Consider the following 20,322-nt stretch of genomic DNA (forward strand, 5'->3'; position numbering starts at 1 on the left):
TTCATGAGTTTTAATCACACAATTGGAACTTAAAAAGAAAAAAATTCCAATTGCAGCTAAAAGTCTGTAATACTGAAAAACCTCAAACATGACCCTTCAAAAAATTTAAAATTCTAGGAAGTGTCAGGATTTGCATACACTTAAGGTCTTCAAAGTTACTGGGTCCAATCTCTCTTAAAATATATGCTTTTTAAAAAAAATTTTTCAGTTTCAATTTTTACTACACTGCACACCAGGATCAAGTATATTACACTACCAGATAAGCTTTCAAAAATGTTGTTAACAGCTGTAATGCAACACTCAAAACTTCACATTGTAACTGCAATTGAGACAGACAACTACCCCACCAGATGGTATTCTGGTAAGAAACGTTTAGCGTAGCCAATCACAGTATATCATCAGTTAAAAAAAAATTATTCTGAGATGACACCTCAGGTGTGCAAGCACATAGGATGAAAGACAGATCTATCTTATGCTTAACCTTCGTCTGAAGCAGACTTGGTAAAACATATAGAGCCTCAATTCAAGATACATTCTTAAAATCATGCTATTGTGAAGGGATGTCACAAAAAGAAAACTAACACGTTTCAAGTTCCTGTAAAGTTTTTTTATATACTGGTTTTTTTTGTTTGTTTGTTTTAAGAAACAAGGAGCACAGCAACTGAATTGACAGATGATACTTATAATACGTTGCTCCTGGGATATAGATGCATTGACCCTGCAACAAATCAAAGAATTTGCTCATTACAGAAAAAAAACAAGGATTTTCTTAATGCACTGTAAAATAGGTTGTCTCCAAATTAATCACTTAAGATGAAAACAGTAACAAAACACTTGATCAAATGAATACCTCCATGTAGTAGTTGAACCATCACAAAGTTTGTCACTAATGAGGTGTTAAACTTGAGCTTCACCTCAGTTACAGAAAAATTTCCTATTTTGTCTTTGGGAAGCAGTGCTTTGTATCAAGAAGCAGCTTTGGAAACTAAAAAACGTTTCCTGCTTCAGCTATTGAAGTGCTTCCACATAACACAGCTTGTGGAAAAATTAAATTCTTAAATAATTTCAACATTATGATGATGATGATGAAGTGCCATAGTACCCACTAGCCTTTCCTGGTTTTAAATTGTGCTTAGAAAGAAAGAGCTGGTATTTTCAGTACTTCAGAAATTTTATAACTGTAAGAGATTATAAACTCTTAGACCTGAAATGACTCTGATAACACATAATTATCACTCCTCCTGCCTTTTCTACTTCTCATTCCACCAAGAAATACATTATTTTTTCTTTTGTCCCTAGTCACTAACTAGTAAAGTGCCAATTAGTAAGACTGACAGGAATACCTTTCTCTTTTAGGACTCTGAGACACCAAGGATCAAATCCAAGAATCAAATGGTTTTTGACATACAGCCCTCTTGCCATGAGAATCTAGCAAATGACAGGCAATACTACATGATATTTCAAATGCATTCACCAGAAAAGTATCAATTCAAACCAAACTAGAACAGATTTAAGCCATTTAATCCTCTCCTTGCAAAAACATCTTCACATTCATCTGATTACATAAAGCCACGTTGAAGTTACTCACTGAATTTCTATCAAGTTCCCCATCAACTGGAATGCTCTCCATGCTGAAAGTGTGTGTTGCCTGTCTCTGTCAGTTAGAGTTCTTCCATCTTGCTACTCAAGATCCTGGAGAAGGAAAGAAAGATATAATTCACTTCCAATGGCCGAAATCTGTTAAAAAGTTACACTCTCTCTCCTCTATGTTTTAAGAAGGTAAATAGTTTCCTATTGTAAACTGCGTATTACCATTCCTTGCAAAACGTGCACACTGGCCGTAAAAAGTTTTTAGAAATGAAGAGGATAGTTTCAAATAAAGTGGCCAAAACAAAAGCTACTCAGAGGCAAGCATTTACTTTTAACTATGCTTGCATCAAATAGAGAAGAGTTACACTGGAAGAACACAAGGGAAAAAAAAAAAAAAAACCACAACCAAAAAACCCCACAGGTTTTGCCCTATATTTCCCCTTGTTCCAGAGTCCCCAGCAGCACACCACTCCCACCCTGCAGGCATGTGCACACAAACTGTGTGGATACATAAAAGCTATTCTGGAGCAGTGAGAGTTCAGGGCTTCCCAGCATAACTCCAGAAACAGCTACATTTTGTTTTGTGGAACTGACACAGAAATTAAATCATTCACGCAAACCAGCACCCTCTGTGGCAGAGCAGGTGCTCAGCTGGCAGTCACCACGCACAGCCAGAAAGCAATGCCTCATTCTCAAGACATTTCCTATTTACTTTCTTTGCTAGAGAATGAAAGCTACAGTAAATCTTAGTATTCACACCACATTTGAAGTTACTGGTGAGACAAGAAAACAGCCTGGAATCAAGTAAAACTCAGTGAAAAAAACATGCCTTAACTGTTCATTCATTTAGTGGGTTTCAGGAGGGAAGCAGATCAAAATGGGATGCCTACAGAGATGCCCATCTACAGTCCATTGCTCTGGTTCCTTCTCCAAGGCTTCCATCAGCAAGAGATACAAGTGGACACGACACACTGTAAAACCAGTATCCCACAGGGAGAAGACCCTGCGGTCTCACCCTCCATGAAGCCATGCTCACACTGCCTTTCCCTCCAGCCAGAGCAAGTGTTTGATCAGAGAATTAACCCAAGGACTATTTTTTTTTATTTATTTTCCTCTCTTCCTTTTTGTCTTGGGTGGGGTGAGGGGGCAGGAAGCAGCTAAATTACAAACCAGATTGCTAAACTAACACTTGTGTAAGAGCAGGGGTAGCATGGAGATGGTGACTTTTTTTTTTTAAGCTACGATGTTAGCATACTGTGCTTAAGGTATACATAAAACTACAGCTTCAGCTCAAGCTTTAGCAGAAACAGATTGACTGAGGACAGAGGGGTGAGGTGGGAGGAAGCATCACAGCCCTCCAGGGAGCCTGCGGAGCACCCTGGGTGCAGGAGGACAGAAGGGCAAGGAGAGGACCAGAAGAGTACACAAAATCTTGTGATTCAAAGCTTGCCTCAGGAAATTCACACTCATGAAAACATCTCAGTATAAAGAACAACCAGTTGTTCAACTGCTTTCAATGTTTTTATTATAATACAAGAACAAAATATATTATGTAAAGCACATTAGAACTAAAAATCCCTTAGGAAGGACATACAGCATTACACACGTTACCATATCATATGCCACTAAAACACAAAAGGAAGCGTTAATAAAAAGCTTAACAAAAACACTGTGTGCTGAAGAAACTGCACAGTTTATAGTTCCCTATGACTCAGTTCAAAGGACTGATGAGGATCTTACTCAAGTACCTGACTAATTACCAAGGTGGTATGTAACTGGGAAGCCTATGGCTAGAAACAGTAGACATCTGAAGGGAGATTGTGATTAATCTGCGTCAATAAAATGAAAGATGGCATTGCCACAGAAAGAGGTATTTACCCCAGAAGCTCTGTTTCCCAGGGCGGCAGGCACTGCAACAGGCACCTTCCACACACCAGCACAGGGATGCAGCATTGGGTAATGTCTCTTGGAGACTGCTCCTTGTCATCTCTCTCCCCCCACACCTATTTTAGGTTCTATTATTAGCAGGCAATTCAGCAACAGCAGGCTGCATACATATTCAATTTACGGAAACACTAAACTTTCTTAAAAAGGATGAAAAATGAGTGGCATTGCAAACAGATGTACACACTGATGTTTAAAGCAGTTAGCTTTTTTTAGTTACACAAACTTGTAACCATACTCAGATATCCAAATAAACAGATTCTTTCTGACACAGGAACATTCCCCTTAAAACAGTTTTAAACCCATCTCTATTTTTAACATAGATTTTTTAACTCATTATTTTTATTGTCAACACTCCTGGTGTATTCTGCTCCTCCATTTGTTCAAATAACTGCAGCCACTACATCCTCCTCAACTCAGTCTGAAGAGTAGTATCATTGGACAGGTACCTTAACATCTTCATGGTTGCCCATGGTCCCCAAGAAACTCATAATCCAGCAGGATCCCAAAGCCTGCAGAGAAATTATCTGGGAGAAGGAGGGAAAAAATTCTGTCTGCTCATACTTGAACAGACATGCAGAATAAAGCAGGTGCAGAAGTAGTTAAGGACTATCTTTCCCCACATTGTTTAGCTTATGAGTAGACAGCCATCTTGGCTTATTTTTCCTGGCAAAATGAATGCTGGAAGTGAACAATATTGCTTCTGAAATATACCAAAATAAATACCACAGAAAGCAAGGCAAGGCAAAAGGATATTGTCAAAAAGTCAAATAAGTATGAACTTGGGAGAACAGATTTATTATGAAAATTACAGAATGTTTTCAACCATCCAAGCCCCAAGGCTTTGAAACAACTTTCCAATCAATGTAGGGAAGGGGAATTTATTATTTATTTGCAAATGCAGCCAGGTTATTATGAGAGGTGCTTCCACAAGTGAGCTCTTTTCTACTTTACCTAACCAACCATTAGATTGGAAGACACAACCTCAAATTTAAATAACCGTCTTTTTAGCTTTTGGGGGACTTTTATGACATGCCTTTGCTGCTCTCTTCACATTCACAAGGGTTTGCAGTTCGGTTGGTTTGAGGCTCTAATTGACAGATGTTCCTACTTCACAATCACACTTTTTAAGAGCTTAAATTGTTCAGAAGGTCACACACAAACTGAAATTATTTGAAAAGAATTATATGATGGCATCCCGGCTAATCACCTATGTTTCTTTTATAGACAGTGGATACAAACTGGCACTTAGAAAGGTATTGCTCATTTTAAAGCAGCTGTACCAATAGGATAAATCATGCCACAAAATAAGCTATTTCTCTCCAACTGTAAAGATGATCTAGGGTGATCAGCTCAGAAGCATGTATTTAAAGCAGAAGGGAAATACATCCCACTTATCACATGATCAACAATCTGTCCCATTAACATCTGTATTTCATCTTAATTTGTTTTAATACATTGCTTTAGCCATTGGTAGTTTTAGTAACAATCTTATTTTCAATTAGCTGCACCTTGAGAACAGGAAAATCCTGCTTGGGTCTCCCATAGAAGCAAAGGACAGCACGCATCAATGAAAGGTACTACTCTACATGACCAGCATCATTTCTAACTATCTATACACATGCATCCTCAAATGTCTTATGTGACTGACTTCTTACCTCTTCCCAACTCCCACCCATTAGAAAACATAAATCTCAAAAGCTATAAAAGTATGCCTCAATACTATAATGTTACATGATTTTCTCTTAGTTAACAGTTACAAAGGCCACAGAGCAAAAGCAGCACAAGTCAGGTGCCTTGGCCATGTCAGAAGCCTATGTGGCAACAAGACTTTGTTCACACCATTAGAGATCAGAGAAGTGGATTTGGTAATGTTCTGTATTGACTTATAAATTTGGTATGTTAACCAGATTATATGAGTGTTTACTCTAGGGGATATGTTAATTTACCTGAATAAAGGGGCTATTAGGAAAGACAAGCCCTTTTTCCCTCCAGCATAACAAAAGCTCCTCATCAAACATGTAACTTGTTCCAGGCATATTAAGAGAGTTTAGCCCCAACTCTATGGCAGTAATACCCTATTGGAGGTATGTTTCTAACATTAAAACCATCATTCAGTTCACAGAAGGACTATTCTTCCCCTTCTCCCACATACTAGCTTCAGTTCAAACACTTGACTAATTGGGAGAATTTGATCAAGATCTTCACCCGAGATGCTTGTTATGCTACCTCCTGTATCCTTACTGCCCCCCACACGAGTTCCTGAATTTCAGCCAAGGTGCAGCCACAAAGTGAAAGTGGTAGAGATGACCCCTGAATCTAATACGTTTTCTGTTTAATCAATGGACCAAGTTACTCGAACACCTGCATACTGTATTATATAGGCAGGTTTTAGCTTTCTCCCTAAGTACTATCACCTACCGTCATTAGATATGGCATTTGCACGGTGATACTGTTTTGTGATCTGTTATAGTACCAGCATACCCTCTTACACTCCTGCATCAAACCTCATAGGCAAGGTACAACCTCCCCTGTGACCTGCTAATGGGCTGCACCAAGCACATGGTGAAATGGCTACTGCGTGCTGATCCAGCCTTTCAAAGGTGAAGCGTTCTCCAGAGCTCTGACCTCCAAACTGATCTGCTAAACTCTGCTGGATGCCTGCCTTCTTTCCTTAAGGCCTAAAATAAGTTAATGCATTTAAATTGCCCAAGGTGGGTATCAGATAAGAGTATATAGCAAATTTCTTCAAGATGACACAGGCATAATACACTGAATTCAAAGATCAATGTGGCAACAAGCATGGGTGAGGCATACTGAGAAAGGAAACCTAGTTGTTTACATTGGTGTTAAGAAGTATAAAAATTCACCTAGATTCTTGCTGAAAAGTAGAGTCACAACAGTACCAGAGAAATGCTATTTACCACAGGGAATCACAGAATAGTCGAGGTAGGAAGGTAACTCTGGAGGTCGTCTTGTCCAAACCCCTTTGCAGGAGGACATCTAGGTGGCTTTTGAGTATCTCCAAGGATGAAGACTCCACAGCATCCCTGGCCAGTGCTCTGTCACCCTCACAGTAAAAAAGGATTTTCAGAGGGAACCTCCTCTTTCAGATTGTGCCCACTGCCTCTTGTTTCATCACTGGGCACCACTGAAAAGAGCCTGGCTCTGTCACCTTTACACCCTCCCTTCAGGTATTTATACACGTTGACGAGATGGCCCCGAGCCTTCTCTTCTCCAGGCTGAACAGCCCCGGCTCTCTCAGCCTTTCCTCATCTAAGAGGTGATCCAGCCCCTTGATCATGTTCATGGCCCTTCACTGGACTCTCCCCAGTATGTCCATGTCTCTCTTGTACTGGAAAGCCAAGAACTGGGCCCAGCACTCAAGGTGTGGCCTCACCAGGGCTGAGCAGAGGGGAACGATCACTACCCTCGACCTGCTGGTAATGCTTTGTGTAATGCATCCAAGGATACCATGCATCTTCTTTGTGGCAAGGGCACATTGCTGGCTCATGTTCAACTTGCTGCCCATCAGGATCACCAGGTGACCCCTAGGTAAGCAGTTCTCAAGTGTTGTTATCAGTGCATTCAGTTCAGTAAGGTCCATAAGGAAGTTAAGGTACTACTCTTGAGAAAGGTATCTAAGTGCTAAAAAAAAAAAAAAAAAAAAGGAACACGTTTCATAAAAATTAAAGGCTAATGGGGATAGGATCAGTTTTAAGAGATTAAAGGAAATGTACATCCTAAATCCTACTGGGGTGATCAAACCAAGGGTCTCAAATAATCTAAATTTCATTCAGCAGTCATACGATAGGGTGAAGGCACTTTCACTTTGCTCCGTGCAGCAGGGGAGCAGAAATAGCACAGAAAGCAGTAAGGGCACAGGTCTTACTTTCAAGGCTCTTTGAATCCAGTGCGCCAGAGGGAATACAGCCCCCCAATTGTAGTGCGAGGCCACAGATCATCTCTCTCAGTTAATAAGTCCACACACCAAGTACGCTTCATTAACAAGCTACAGAGCAGGCCAGCTTCTTGCACGTGACATAATGTCACTGCATGCCAAGGACCCCATGTTTGTTCAGACCAGTTCCGAGAAAGCAGGAACTGAGGCTGAGTTCCTGGTAAAAATGGAGTGAGGCCAACAGGGTCAAATGATTCAGCAAAAGATCTGGTAACAAAGAAATAACAAATTTTCCTCAACTCTTGAACTAAGCATCTTACACATGCTAACAAGAACTTGGAATAATTAAGAAGAGGTTTTACTCTGATATTCTAGAAGATAAATTTGAGAGCTCAGTCAGTCTCTAAGTTCAACTCCTTCTGCCGTGAAGTCAGGCCAAACAGGAGAGCTTGACAAAACCAATAACAATATAGGGGAGGTCATAGATGACAAACTGCATTGTTGCGTTAACTCTGAATTGCACTGTTTGAATGCTCAAAAGTCTGCCACAAGTATAACCACATCAGACTCAACAACTGCCTCACGTATGTCCCCCAGGTATACTATGATCACTTAATGCTATCAGCCACCAAATCTACCCTTATGAAACACTTCCTTCCACCCTGAGTTTCATCACCTGCCTTCTCATTTCCTGAATAAACAGTCCACATGAGAGAGTTGTTTCCTCTGCTTCTGTATTGCTCTTTTCAGAAGGGGGAAAAGAACAAAACAAAACAAACCCAAACCACCCCAAAAACCCAGAAATGTTGAAGTGCTTAAGAACAAGACTTGAAAACATCTCTCATCTAGAAAAAACTTGGAAAGTAGTCCAGATACCTCAGCTATCTTTTGAGAGCGATAGATTGTAATGAATACCAAGAAAAGTAGAGCTAACTTCTGAATACCCACTGCAACTTTAATAATTACTACCTTCAATAGGTGTTCCACAGACAAACCTGCCCTGATAAAAATGAAGGAGTACAGAAGAGGTGCTAAGAGTCACCTCCAGGTACTAAAACCCAACATCCTCTCAAAAAACCTCAAGTCCCAGGTGTTCTGGAGCTTCAAAGCTCCCCAACTGGTCCCAGTCTTCATGACGTAAATTTTGCAAAACTACTCCCATGATTCAAAGGAGTTGCTGGTCTTAATGGTAAAAACGCCCATTCCTTCACCTATGGGTGTCTAGTTACCTGGAGCATTATCCACGTTTCCTCCACAAGCCAGTTTTACCAAGGGCTCCGTCTAACTTTTGAGCATAAGAACAAGAACTGCGACTTAAGGGCACATTCACTATTTGCGCCTTTCATTTTTCCTGCACAAGATGACAAGCTAAAAAAGGTTTAAGAAAACAACATGACAAATTTAATAATTGAAAGTCAGAGAATCCTGCCTTTCTTCTAACAGCATTAGAAGTCTTCTTTCACAACTGTAAAGGTACTACTAATAGCCTCACACTTACACATCCCCCCATATATCTAGTCAACTCATGGTCATCTCAAAGTAAAAAATAAATGTTCTGCACTGTGGTGAGAGGCCAGCTGGTACTCCCTGTGATTTCTTATCTCTCATTTTGGCAGCTGTATGAAGCTGCAGTGTGACACACTCTCCTAGACACAGCCGAAAGGATTTAAGAGATTATTAGTCCTCCACACCTGGTCCTTGCCTCCTCCTTCCCCACCACAGCTGCTGCCTTTCTGACTTGCCCACAGGCCTGTCTGTGCAGGTGCTCCCCCTAACCCTCTTCTCTCAGAGGGACCCCCACTACTGCAAATTATTTTAAACAGATATACTCACGCACAGATTGTTTAAACTGAGCTAGGCCATGGGACTTTGCACCTGCCTTTCTGCTTGCAGGTCTGGCATAGCAGTGGTAAAGCATGACCAAGGGCCACCTCTTAACCCACCTCCATTCCAACCATAACAGCCTATGCAAGCATGGAGTATGTCTACAGATACGGACTTGGCCAACGCCGACTGGAAACTACTGCAGGAAGTGAAGAGAGTCAAGCCAGGGCAAAAGAAAAAGCAATGTTGTTGTTGTTAAAGGTTTTTCTGAAGTGAAAAAGTGAGATAAGTCAGCAGAGATGTTTCCACAGACAAGATGGATAAGTGGCAGAACAATTCCTTCCGTTTCTGATGCCAAAGTGGAATCAGTTGCCATCCTGAGACACGAGATAGATCTGGATTTCCTCTGAGTGGAACTTTCCAAAACAAAATCCAACCTTGCTTTTCCTAAAAGGAACATTTTACTCTTTTTTTCCCTTGACAGACATTATGGTCAAATACAGAATCAAAGCTTTAAAAACGAAAAAAGGACACTTACTATTTTAAGCCTACGAAAAACACTTTAAGCATATAAGAACTAATTCATTGTGCTGAAAAAGCCTCAATAAGGGGATGCTGAAAGTCTACCCGAATACTTCAAATTATGCAGAACACTACCTTCAGTGATGAAACCCTCTAAACATCTTGGTCATAATGTGATCATAGATACTAAAATATTTTAAGTCTCATTTGGAGGTCAAGAATACAAAAAGTTTCAGAGAACTACTCTGAGATTATATTTAAATGACTGCAAGTAATACTGTTGCAGCTCAATGAATTACCAACTGCCAGATGAGCTATATGTGACTAGATGAGTGCTCTTTACCTATTGCAAATAAAGTAAAAAATTACCTTCAACTAGTGTAACATTTCTGCATCTCAGAAGCTGCAGTGACTCTGCTTGGACAGACAGGCACCATCATGTAGACAGTTCACTGCCACATCAAAAGCTACTGCAGCTGATTTCCTACAATGCCTCTCTCTGAGCTGACTTAAGCAATCACAAGCAAGATTCCAGCTTGTCACAATCAGAATATGTACCTGATCAGACAATCATTGTAAAACATTTTGTTTACTAAAAGTTTACAAACAATTTGCAGTTTTAATATGAACACCAAGCAACTCTCAGGCATTAGAGCATGTATTACTTATGTTACAATACCATTTATGTTTATGCTGGGGGATGGACTAGAACATTTTCCCAAGACTGTGTCCAAAAGACTACACAATCCTCTGCTTGAGGAAAGCCACTCCCTTTTCTCACCTACCATCTCTCCCTCATCTTTGCAGGAGTTAACAGACATCTGGAGGAATAGGATGACTGTCCTCCTCAAAAGTGATCAAATCTTTCTCAGTACATTCCTTGACAACACAGATCCAAAGCCACACTAAAGCAAACTCAAATTAATACCACATTCATGGCTATACATACCTTCTGAATCACCCAGCTATAAAAGTCAAAGCTCAGAATACGAAGGACAGACCATACTCAAAAAAGAAACTCCAAAAAATCTCCAAACCCACACACTTCAAAAGAGCAGAAATGTCTAAGGAGGTGACTACGAGTGACCTACAGTATCAGAATTTTTGGTATCACATGAGGTCTCACCATAGCCTTCCCAGAAATTACAGTAACCAAAGCAGATACCAATCTTTATTTTTCTTACTCTCTTAACTCAACCAGTAACTGTCAGTGTTTGACTGTACGCTCATGAGTACAAATTATCCTTTCATTCTATATCTGTATGCTACCAACTTCAATTTGATCCAAATGTGACTAGGGTTCTCCAGTTCAAAGCAATATAAACAGTTACTGTTGAATAGAGAGCTGAAGGGGAGGAGAATCATCTTAATGCACATCTACAGCAAAAAGAAGAAAACCAAATTCATAAAATGAATAATATACCTCCAAAATTGAGTCAGTACAAAGGACCAATTTTCCAAGTGGCAATTCTACTATGTTTTTAATCTCTCCTTTGCATTGTCCATATTGCTGCTTCTCAGAACAGAAAAGGACAGCTAACTCATTTTTAAGAGGTGAAATACACCTCAAGAGCTCTTTTAAATTTTCATACCAGTTGAAAGGACACCTGAAGTTTCATAAAGGGGAGAGGGGCAGCTGGTTCTGTGCACTAAAAAACCCCCCAATCTTAGGTGACTCACTAAGACCTGCCCAAGAATACAGTGATTCAGATTCTGAGTGTGATGTCATTTAACTGCATTCATTTAGGAAGAACACTGGACTACCAGCTTCCAAAGGTCTAACAGTGGTAACAGTTTTTTTGTCAGTAAGCACTGTTGAGAAACAGCGTTAATGTGAAGTGAATAAAATAGACTATCTTTTCTCATCCAGAGCTCCCAAAGACCTATCCGTACAAACCACTTTTCTATACCCCAATGGCTTAGTTTCACCAAAGAACTGTGATTACCTCTCTGGTTCCTGCTAATAAGAACCATGAACACACTTCACAGGGCCTCAGCTAAAAGAGTAACTATAATCCTAATTTCTGCTCTAACCTGAGATACATAAAATAGAAAAACCAATGCAAATTCTAAGATTAAAAGTGTGAAAGAAGACTTAACACAAACAAACAAGTCTCAGTCAAGCTGTGCTTCCCTGCAATACAGTTATATTGTGTTTGAGAGGTTTTTATAAAATGGACTTTCTGCAGGATTAAACATGGTGGGTATTTCAAACAGGAACCTAATGTTTATTCTCATGTACAACTTAGTTTTCTTATCTTGGCTGCAGTGTCTCTTCTTGATATTAAAATAGAGTTGATGACATAAGATATGGCCTTCGTTTGGATTTCTTTTGGCTAGTGCTAGAAGGTAGCTTCCACAATTTCAAGATACAGGATATCTGTATGAGAATTTAAGAACAAAAGGTCAGAGAAGTCTACCCCAATAGGAAAAACCCTAGAAATTCTAACTTAAAGTAGCAGCAGGTTCAAACAGGCAGCAATAGTATCTGGCTTACACATCATGGTTTATTAAAAAGATTTAGAAAGTCTAATTTAGATTTCCATTGTTTATGCCAAGTTTAGTTTTTTTCACTTTATTGCTTGCCTAATTAAAATGAGCTGATGAACCTAACTTCTGGTTTTTTAGGTGTCACTGCTATTCTATATGTTTGCAATCTTTCACAGGTTTTTTTTGAGGTGTTGTTTTTTTGTTTGGGATTTTTGGGGGGTACAGGGGGGGAAGTGGGGTTTTTTGTGGGTGTTGTTCTGTGGGGATTAAGCCACAAACAAACATTTCAAATAGCCTTCATACAGGCTTAAAACGAGGACTAGTGCTTTTAGCACCAAATATCCAAGCTTGTCTTTCTGAAGCTACTGAGTAACTGCTGATCAACTTTAATTTGGAACTGCTGCAACAATCTCACATAGCTTTTAGTTTAACAGGATGATGAACTAATAGCATTTAAACAACATAACCTGATCCACAGGAACTGTAAAATATTGTCGCATTGCAGACTTGGGAAGTGACCTAGCACTAGACCTCTTGTTTCCCCACCCATTTCTATTCAAAAGATTACATGCTCCCCCATGACATTTCTTTGGGTGATAAGAAGCACCTAGCCTGCCACAACACACAGCTATGGAAAAGATACAAGCATAATCAATGCAAATACAATTGCAATTCATAGCCCTCAGAAATCAGCTCAATACTGCTGTCTAATCTAAGTTAGGCAACAATAAACAAGCAACTTATATAAAAATAATTTTTGCCATAGCTGAAAATAGAAGCCAAGCCTTTCACAGCTCAAAGCCAAGTGCCCTCAAGCACAGGAGTTAAACATATTTGTTCCCAAAGCTATCCCATTTCTGAAGAGCAGAATGCTTTTTACTCCTGGTACTGGGAGGAGACACCAAGATTCTCCATAGCAAGAACCACACATTATCAGGGTACATTTAACATTCTGCTTCAGGGACCAGTATAGTAAATTTATTCAAGCAGAAAAGAATGTGTCACAGTTGGGATAACAGAGTTCTGTTCCTTGACAGCAAGGGAGCAGTTGTAAGGTCATGTCATACAGCACAGCCAGGAAAACAAAGTCTGACACTTCCTTGCAAGTTCTCTGACATACTTCAGAGAAGAAAACAAAGAGAGAAAAAACCCTAGCATCCTGGACACAGAATTATTCCATTCAGGGCCAAACAAACATTGAATGGACAAGGCACCTCCTCCTGCCCTTTCACCCAGTCTACTCAAGTACTGGGAATTCTCTTTCCCATAAAATGGGCTAAAGGGGCCATCAGATAGCTTGAGCATGTGATTTAAAGTGAATGCTACCCTCTCAGTTGTGCAATCCCATAGGACTGTGTGATACGAAGTTTAGAACCCTCCTTCCTCACCATCTTCTATCCATCCCCTCAATACTCAGCTAGTTAAGGGAAGTCAGAACAGCATGGTGCAGGTTGCGAGAGGCATCACAGTTTGGGAGTCCATGGACGGTAAGAACACAGACACAAACGCCCAGAAGAAAGGATGCAACACTCAGGAGCCCAGCAAATTCAGTTGATGTTTTTACAATAAATATGAGAAAGAATACTTCCAAGAGAGAATGTATTTATTTTTTAGAAGAGAAAAACTACATCCTTCCCTTCACAGCATTACCTCATTCCAATATCGTCACCAAAACTGACAAGAGTTATCAGTTTAATAGCATTTCATAGTTTACTTTCACATTTAAAATCACACGCAATACCAAGATAACACTAGCTTAACCACCAAGATAACATTAGCATAAAGCAATTCAATACCCTCTATCTCTGACACAACAGTTAACTACACCTCTAAGTATCATGTTACACATTTTATTCCCTTGAAGGCAGCTCACCCATGTACTCCAAAGTCTAGCATTTAGGAAAAGAATGAAACACTAATTTCCATGCTTCACAATGTAAATGGAGCTAGGCAGCAAAAGCTCAGGTCTCAGAGCTATAACTGAACAGAAATGTATGTCCCAACTTACTCCTAGCCAACTGTCCCATCTCTGACACTCATTTTCACACACGGCACTGAGATGTCAGGAGAAAAACTGAATGTACCTGTTCAGATTTCCTGCAGAAGTAGCTGTAAGAATAACTGTCACTATGCGTTTCCAACCATGTGCTATGCTAAAAGGGGTGACTGCTGAAATCTTGTGTCCTGCATTTTCAATGCATTATTAACTGAGTGCCCAGACTGAATATCCAAAACCAGTGGTCACAGCTACAAACCAGTGAACTTCAGGAAGTACACTGTACTTACAACTAGAAACTTTAACGATTAAAAACTCTGATTTCTCCATGAAGTCTCATAATGAACATGTAGGAGAATACATGTTAGTTGGTTTGGGTTTTTGACCCAAAATTGTCAAGCAAAAACACATGTAATACTGATTTCAATGAAAGCAACAAGTGCGCAGAGCCCCTTAACCTCAAAAACACCTTGCCATGTATAATTTTTCCTGTAAGAAAGGATTTCATTTCTTTGTTTTGCAGTCCTCAACAGAATTTGGAGAGGGATGACCTGTCCTCTCCTCCTAGTGATCACAACTTGAGGAAGAAACACAAGAAGGCAGTAGCAGTTCTTAATGCAATGGCACATTTTACACTCCTCTGATAGCTTTTAGGGAGTCTTCAACATTCATAACTTGAGTTTTTTTATATCCAGATTGTCTACAACATGCATGAAATATGAAATTAAGACCCAATAACTCCATGAGGGCTAGTAACTTCATAAAATTTAAGTGAATAGTCCCTTGCATATTTCAATGCCATTTATAAGCACAAAACTGTAAAATAACCTAGAAGCTTATCCATCAAGACCACCTAACCAAGATAAGCACAGAAGCATTCCAGTTACATCATGAAGTAATAAGCCAATTCACCCCCCAGAGAAAAGCACTGTGCCAACACTTCATATACAATGAGAATCGACGGTCTCCAAATGTTGATAAGTATAATTAACCTTCACAACCCTGTCTTTGGCCTTGAACATTAAAGCTGAATTCAGCTTGAAAACCAATTAAAATGCTAAGCAGTCTATCCACTTTGGGACTGGAGAATGGCATACTGCATTCAATTAAAAAAAGCAGCAAAGCACAATTGTCTCAGACACCTTCAAGGATCTGTTAGTTAGTAAAAATCATAATTCATAAATAAATTGCACTTTAAAGAGAACCGAAGAACTCTTCAATTCTCCACCAAGACTGAAACATTTAAGGTTGATGAAGGGGACTCTTTGATTCTTGCAAAATTGAAGTTTTAACAGAAAAAATAGGCATAGAAACAAAGGATAAAGATGAGCTAGGTGGGCTATGAAGTTTGATTTTACTTTCTCATTCTTATCTATAACAATAGATATTAATCCTACTGATATGGGCCAGAATTCATTCTCAGCTCGCACAGCACAGTTCACGTTCACAGAGCTTAACTTCATTCTCCCCCAGCAAGGTATCCATATTCATTCTGCCTTTTGGATTGAATATTGACAAGGAAAGTTACTTCAGATTTATGTTGCCAAACCTGCTTTTTCTATGGTTGCCATTTCTAAATTAGCAGGACGACTAGACAGGCAGATGGACCTGGAATTCTCATTTTTCTCTCTAACTGCTTCTTTCCTAGATGTGAAAAGCATGGAAAATCCTGGGCTACAATACTTAATTGCAAGGTAAGGCTTCAGAGAGACCTCACAGCCAAGTAAAAGCCTACATATTGAAAGCTTCATTAAAAAAATATAAAAGAACATTTAAGAGTGGTAGAGTGTCCTTGGAGATCACCTCTGTAAATCCAACTGTCTTTAAAATAATAAGAAACACCATAAAACTTCAAGCAATTGCCCATTTTCAAGTGGCAGCATTCTAGTTTAGACACGCGAAGTGCTCTAAACTGATCAAAAGTGGTTCTGAACTTTTAAAACATTTAGTTGAATATTAAATTTTTTTCATTGTTGAGACAAAAACATTTTTAGCAACTTTCCAATTTCTTCTCACAAAAGAAAACATGTTGACCTGCCATGAAATTCAGATGCATGTGGATCTCTAGCTGATGGATCAGTTTTTTTTTTCAACCCCTTGGTTTTGTTGCAATCACTATGTTATTCTACTACCACACCCCTGAATAATGAAGGGCATAGAAGATTATAGTCACACGCCTAAATAATGAAAGGAACGAAAGATTACAGTAGACCAATACCCAGCCACTTACAAAAGCCTTTCAGAATATCCAGACTCTGAACTAGAGCTATTTTGCATGACAAATACTGTCACAGGTGCAGACCAAAAGTACTCTGCAGCTTTGCTTAAAAGTAAATTACTATCGTTCCTGGTTTCCACACTTTACCACCTGAGCTTGAAATGCACATTATACTATAAGATTTTAAGCCAGGTATGAAACGCTGCTCTCTTAATAACATCACAATTCTTCCATGCTCTTCTGTGTATGAGGCTGTCACATCATGACAACAGAAGAAAAATCTGCATCTCTATAGTGTCTTGTTGCATCTACTCCTTCACATTAATCATCATATTAGCGTTCAGTGTCAGAACAAATAAATTCATGGGGTTTTTTTCTAGTTAAAACACTAGGTAGAAGCATAACTTTTTCAACCAAAGGAAAAATAGGTGAAGTGATTTCTGACTCTCTAGCAAATCTGAGATTATTATCACCATTTTATTGTTATTACTCAGTTTTAACATCAGAATTTTGTTTCCAGTGATCTATGTGCTATATCTTAGTATAACTTCATTCACTACTGGAGTTCAGAGTGGCATTAATTTTTTTTTCCATTTTTTTCATTTCTTTTCACATATACACAATATATCTGCTCAGCTAGCATCTGTCCAGGTATTTACACAAGCTTGAATTAACTACTCATTTTGAAAGCAGCCCCTTTATAAGGTGGCTAAAAGTGAGAATCATCTTCACGTCAAGTTAAACATATTTCAAGCATTTAACTCCTTGACTGCTATTGTACATAGCTGTGCTGTAGATGGCAGTATTCTACACAGCTCAGCTCTCTACCTTAACCTGGGGCTAAGTAGTACAATATACAGAAGATACTGTAAGGTTGCTGCAAGAATCTTCAGCTTAAGCATTTGCAAAACATATTGTACGTAGTAATAAATTATGCAAGATGTATTAATTTGAAAACCAAAATCTTGGTCCCTTCTCAGCCAACTAGCTAAATATATGTACCATAATGACAGCTAAACATAAAAAGTTTTAAGTTACTGCAGGTGAGATAATATCCTTAAAACCCACAACAAACTCTTCCTGTGTATGGGATTTGAGCACACTCAGACATTTTACTTCAGCTGATCAAAATCAAAGTAAGTTTTATGTAATAGCCTCAAATTCCTGACTAGAAAGTACTGTTCTGGTTTAGGATACTCTGGGCTTCCAATCTGCCTGGAACCAGGGCACAGACTTTCCAGAAAATACTGGCCTGCAAAGCAAACACCTGAGTTTCACGCTAATCTCTCCAACTCCTTCCTTTAAGATGGCCCTAGTCCATCAGCAACAAGCTCTCTGTGCAGAAGCTCCCAGAAGGAGTCATTTTTGTCTAAAAGGCGACTTTGCCCACTTCATGACACACTGTTTTGCTGCTTAAGGATGCCTATTAAACTCGGACACCACAGTGAAAAGAGTAGGCATATTTTATTGGGGATAACTGAATAATGTAACAGAGTAATACAGAAAACATGCAGTAAGAAAAGACAGAATAGCGCACTCAAGGCAAACAAATAGGACTTAAAGCAAACAAATAGGAAAATACAGGGTAATGCATCAAATCATTATTACCTGAGAGAGAGCATAGTGATTAAGAAAGATACATCACCACTTGCATACGTTACCATCAGCCAGATCCGCAGTCGCTGGGGAGCCCCGGTTACAGCGAGGATTTGGAGAGCCTGTCCCGGCAAGTGGGAAATCCTACGTGGTGCGTCCACCCGTAGGTGAGGCATCCGAAGTCGCTGTGAGCGGGTCCAGCCTTATATACCCAAAAATCAGCAAGCCAGAATAGCTGGCACCTTTGTTTTGAGCGGAAACATCTGGTTTCACTCTCACATTAGATTCCCCCCCAGAGCCTGGCCAGGGCTCAAGGGAGAAGCTAAGGGAGTTTCCTGCTTATCTAATTTATTTATGAGCAAGGTCACACATCTGGTCACAAGGCCGGACAACTGGCTCCATAGCCTTGTTAACTTACTCACACACAAAGAAGGATAAAGATATATTCAGGATAGACATGTTTTATGATGTTTAAGCCTCATCTTTCATTAACAAGCATACATATTTTGCTAATGACTACGTATTAAGTTAGCAGCTTTGGCTCAGGGCCTGTTGTTCAGGCTTCAATACTTCAGCACTTTAGCACTTTTTACATCAGCGTAGGTGGTTTGTTATAACCTAGTACAATACCTACTAGCACAATGGTTATCAGTTATAAAATATACAGGATTCATCTACAGGTCAACTCTGGCTTTGGCCTGCTGTCCAAGCCTTAGCACTTCACATGCATGGCATGAGCTTCACAAAAATGAACCACTGCTCATTCTTGGAAAACTTTAAGTCACATGCATTCACATCGATACAGCCTTGACCTATAATTCCCCTTCTTCCTAAAATTTTAACTGGAGTTCTTTGAGAAGAGGAAAAGATGCTATATTCCATTGCTATAACTCTTACAGATTCTGCTGCACAGATTGAATTAAGAGCACAACTCTGAAAATCCCATGCTGCCATCATGGTGGGTTCATATTTATTTCATAAAGAGTAGAAAAATGGCTCAATCACTAACAGATCAATAGTTTTAGGAACCACCTCAACAGCAATGTCAGTGCTCCCCCAGCTAAAATCTCTCTCCTAGCTGTCAGCCTCATTAGGCATCTCAAGTGAAGTACACGAACGGTAGCTCAAACAGGTTCTCCCAGGACACCAAGCATGACAGCTTCTCATCATAAGGCTCACAAATGAGAATTCATAAAAGACCAGCACTTCCACTTCCTATGAGAAAGGACAGCCTGCTTCTCTTATGATCAAAATTACTGTCATCGCTACTCAGCAAAACATTTTCTGGGAACTACAAGAGGCATGAGAAACGATGATGAAGGAGGAACAGAAGCCAAGACACAATAACATGGCATCTTTGTTAAGTCTGCGAACGTAACAGAGTCCAAGACTGCAGCAGTTATCACTGCATTCCACCAGAGTATCAGCAGTAGGGCTCCTACAAGTAAAGTCCTAGCAAATAAATTTACGCTGATAACCTCCCCGGATACAGTACTGGGTGGAGTAGAGTGTTACTATTTTTCCTTGTACAGTAATTTGTTTGGGGAGGGAGCTGACAAACACTTACTGACATAAACACCTCCACTGCAGCTTCTCCCACACTGTTACAATAGCATGATCTTCACAAGTTAAGCAGCAAATATTGCCATGCACAGCATTCAGGCAGAGACATTTAAAATTTCACAACAGCAAAATATGCGTGTATGTTGGCAAGCTCGAATCAGTGAACACATGTATTTTTCTCCAGAGAAAGTAAAGCAGAACACTACTAGGTTTCTGAGTTGCTAAGACAGGTAGGATAGCAGCCAAGAAGAAAAACAAATATGCTATCATATGCTTAAATGAAAGAAGAAAGAGAGAGGTACATGGGGTTAAAGATAAAACTATTATGAACATGGCAGAAGACTGTAAGGCAAGGTAATTGTGTGTGATGCTAAACAACATGGTTATCCAAGCAGAAACCTGAGAATAAAGCTGGGATGAAAAAAAGGCATTTAGAGGTGTCAGACAAGTATAACCAAAACAGTTAATGACACAGAGGAATTGTCTAAAAGATGGCCTCAACAGGACAAAAGTAGAAATTAAAAAAAAAAAAAAAAATCAATTTTTTTTAAAACATAGAATAAATTTCAAGCAAATGATCCTATATATCCATATAATATATGGAGAATAAGCCCACCAGAGCTAAAGCAGGCTTTCATTCCCTATGGATGAGCAACAGCAACATTGTGTCACAAGAAG

General features: G+C 39.5%; 1 protein-coding gene across 16 annotated transcripts in view; it reads right to left on the reverse strand.

The window, feature by feature from the left end:
* OSBPL8 (oxysterol binding protein like 8) overlaps nt 1-20,322 on the reverse strand; it is a 96,167-nt gene that overhangs the window by 61,218 nt on the left and 14,627 nt on the right. For 6 of the 16 annotated variants that reach the window (XM_074870621.1, XM_074870628.1, XM_074870615.1 and 3 more), the window contains one exon: nt 1,589-1,692. In XM_074870621.1, coding sequence (XP_074726722.1) covers nt 1,589-1,630 — 42 coding nt within the window. In that variant the 5' untranslated portion in view covers nt 1,631-1,692. Of the gene's footprint in view, nt 1-1,588; nt 1,693-3,468; nt 3,594-3,983; nt 4,062-6,458; nt 7,183-7,426; nt 10,706-10,730; nt 12,162-20,322 lie in introns of those variants that run through there. The other 10 variants (XM_074870626.1, XM_074870627.1, XM_074870616.1 and 7 more) reach the window with 7 other exon arrangements.

Source organism: Strix uralensis, chromosome 5, assembly GCF_047716275.1.
Source record: "Strix uralensis isolate ZFMK-TIS-50842 chromosome 5, bStrUra1, whole genome shotgun sequence".
Taxonomy (NCBI): Eukaryota; Metazoa; Chordata; class Aves; order Strigiformes; family Strigidae; genus Strix; species Strix uralensis.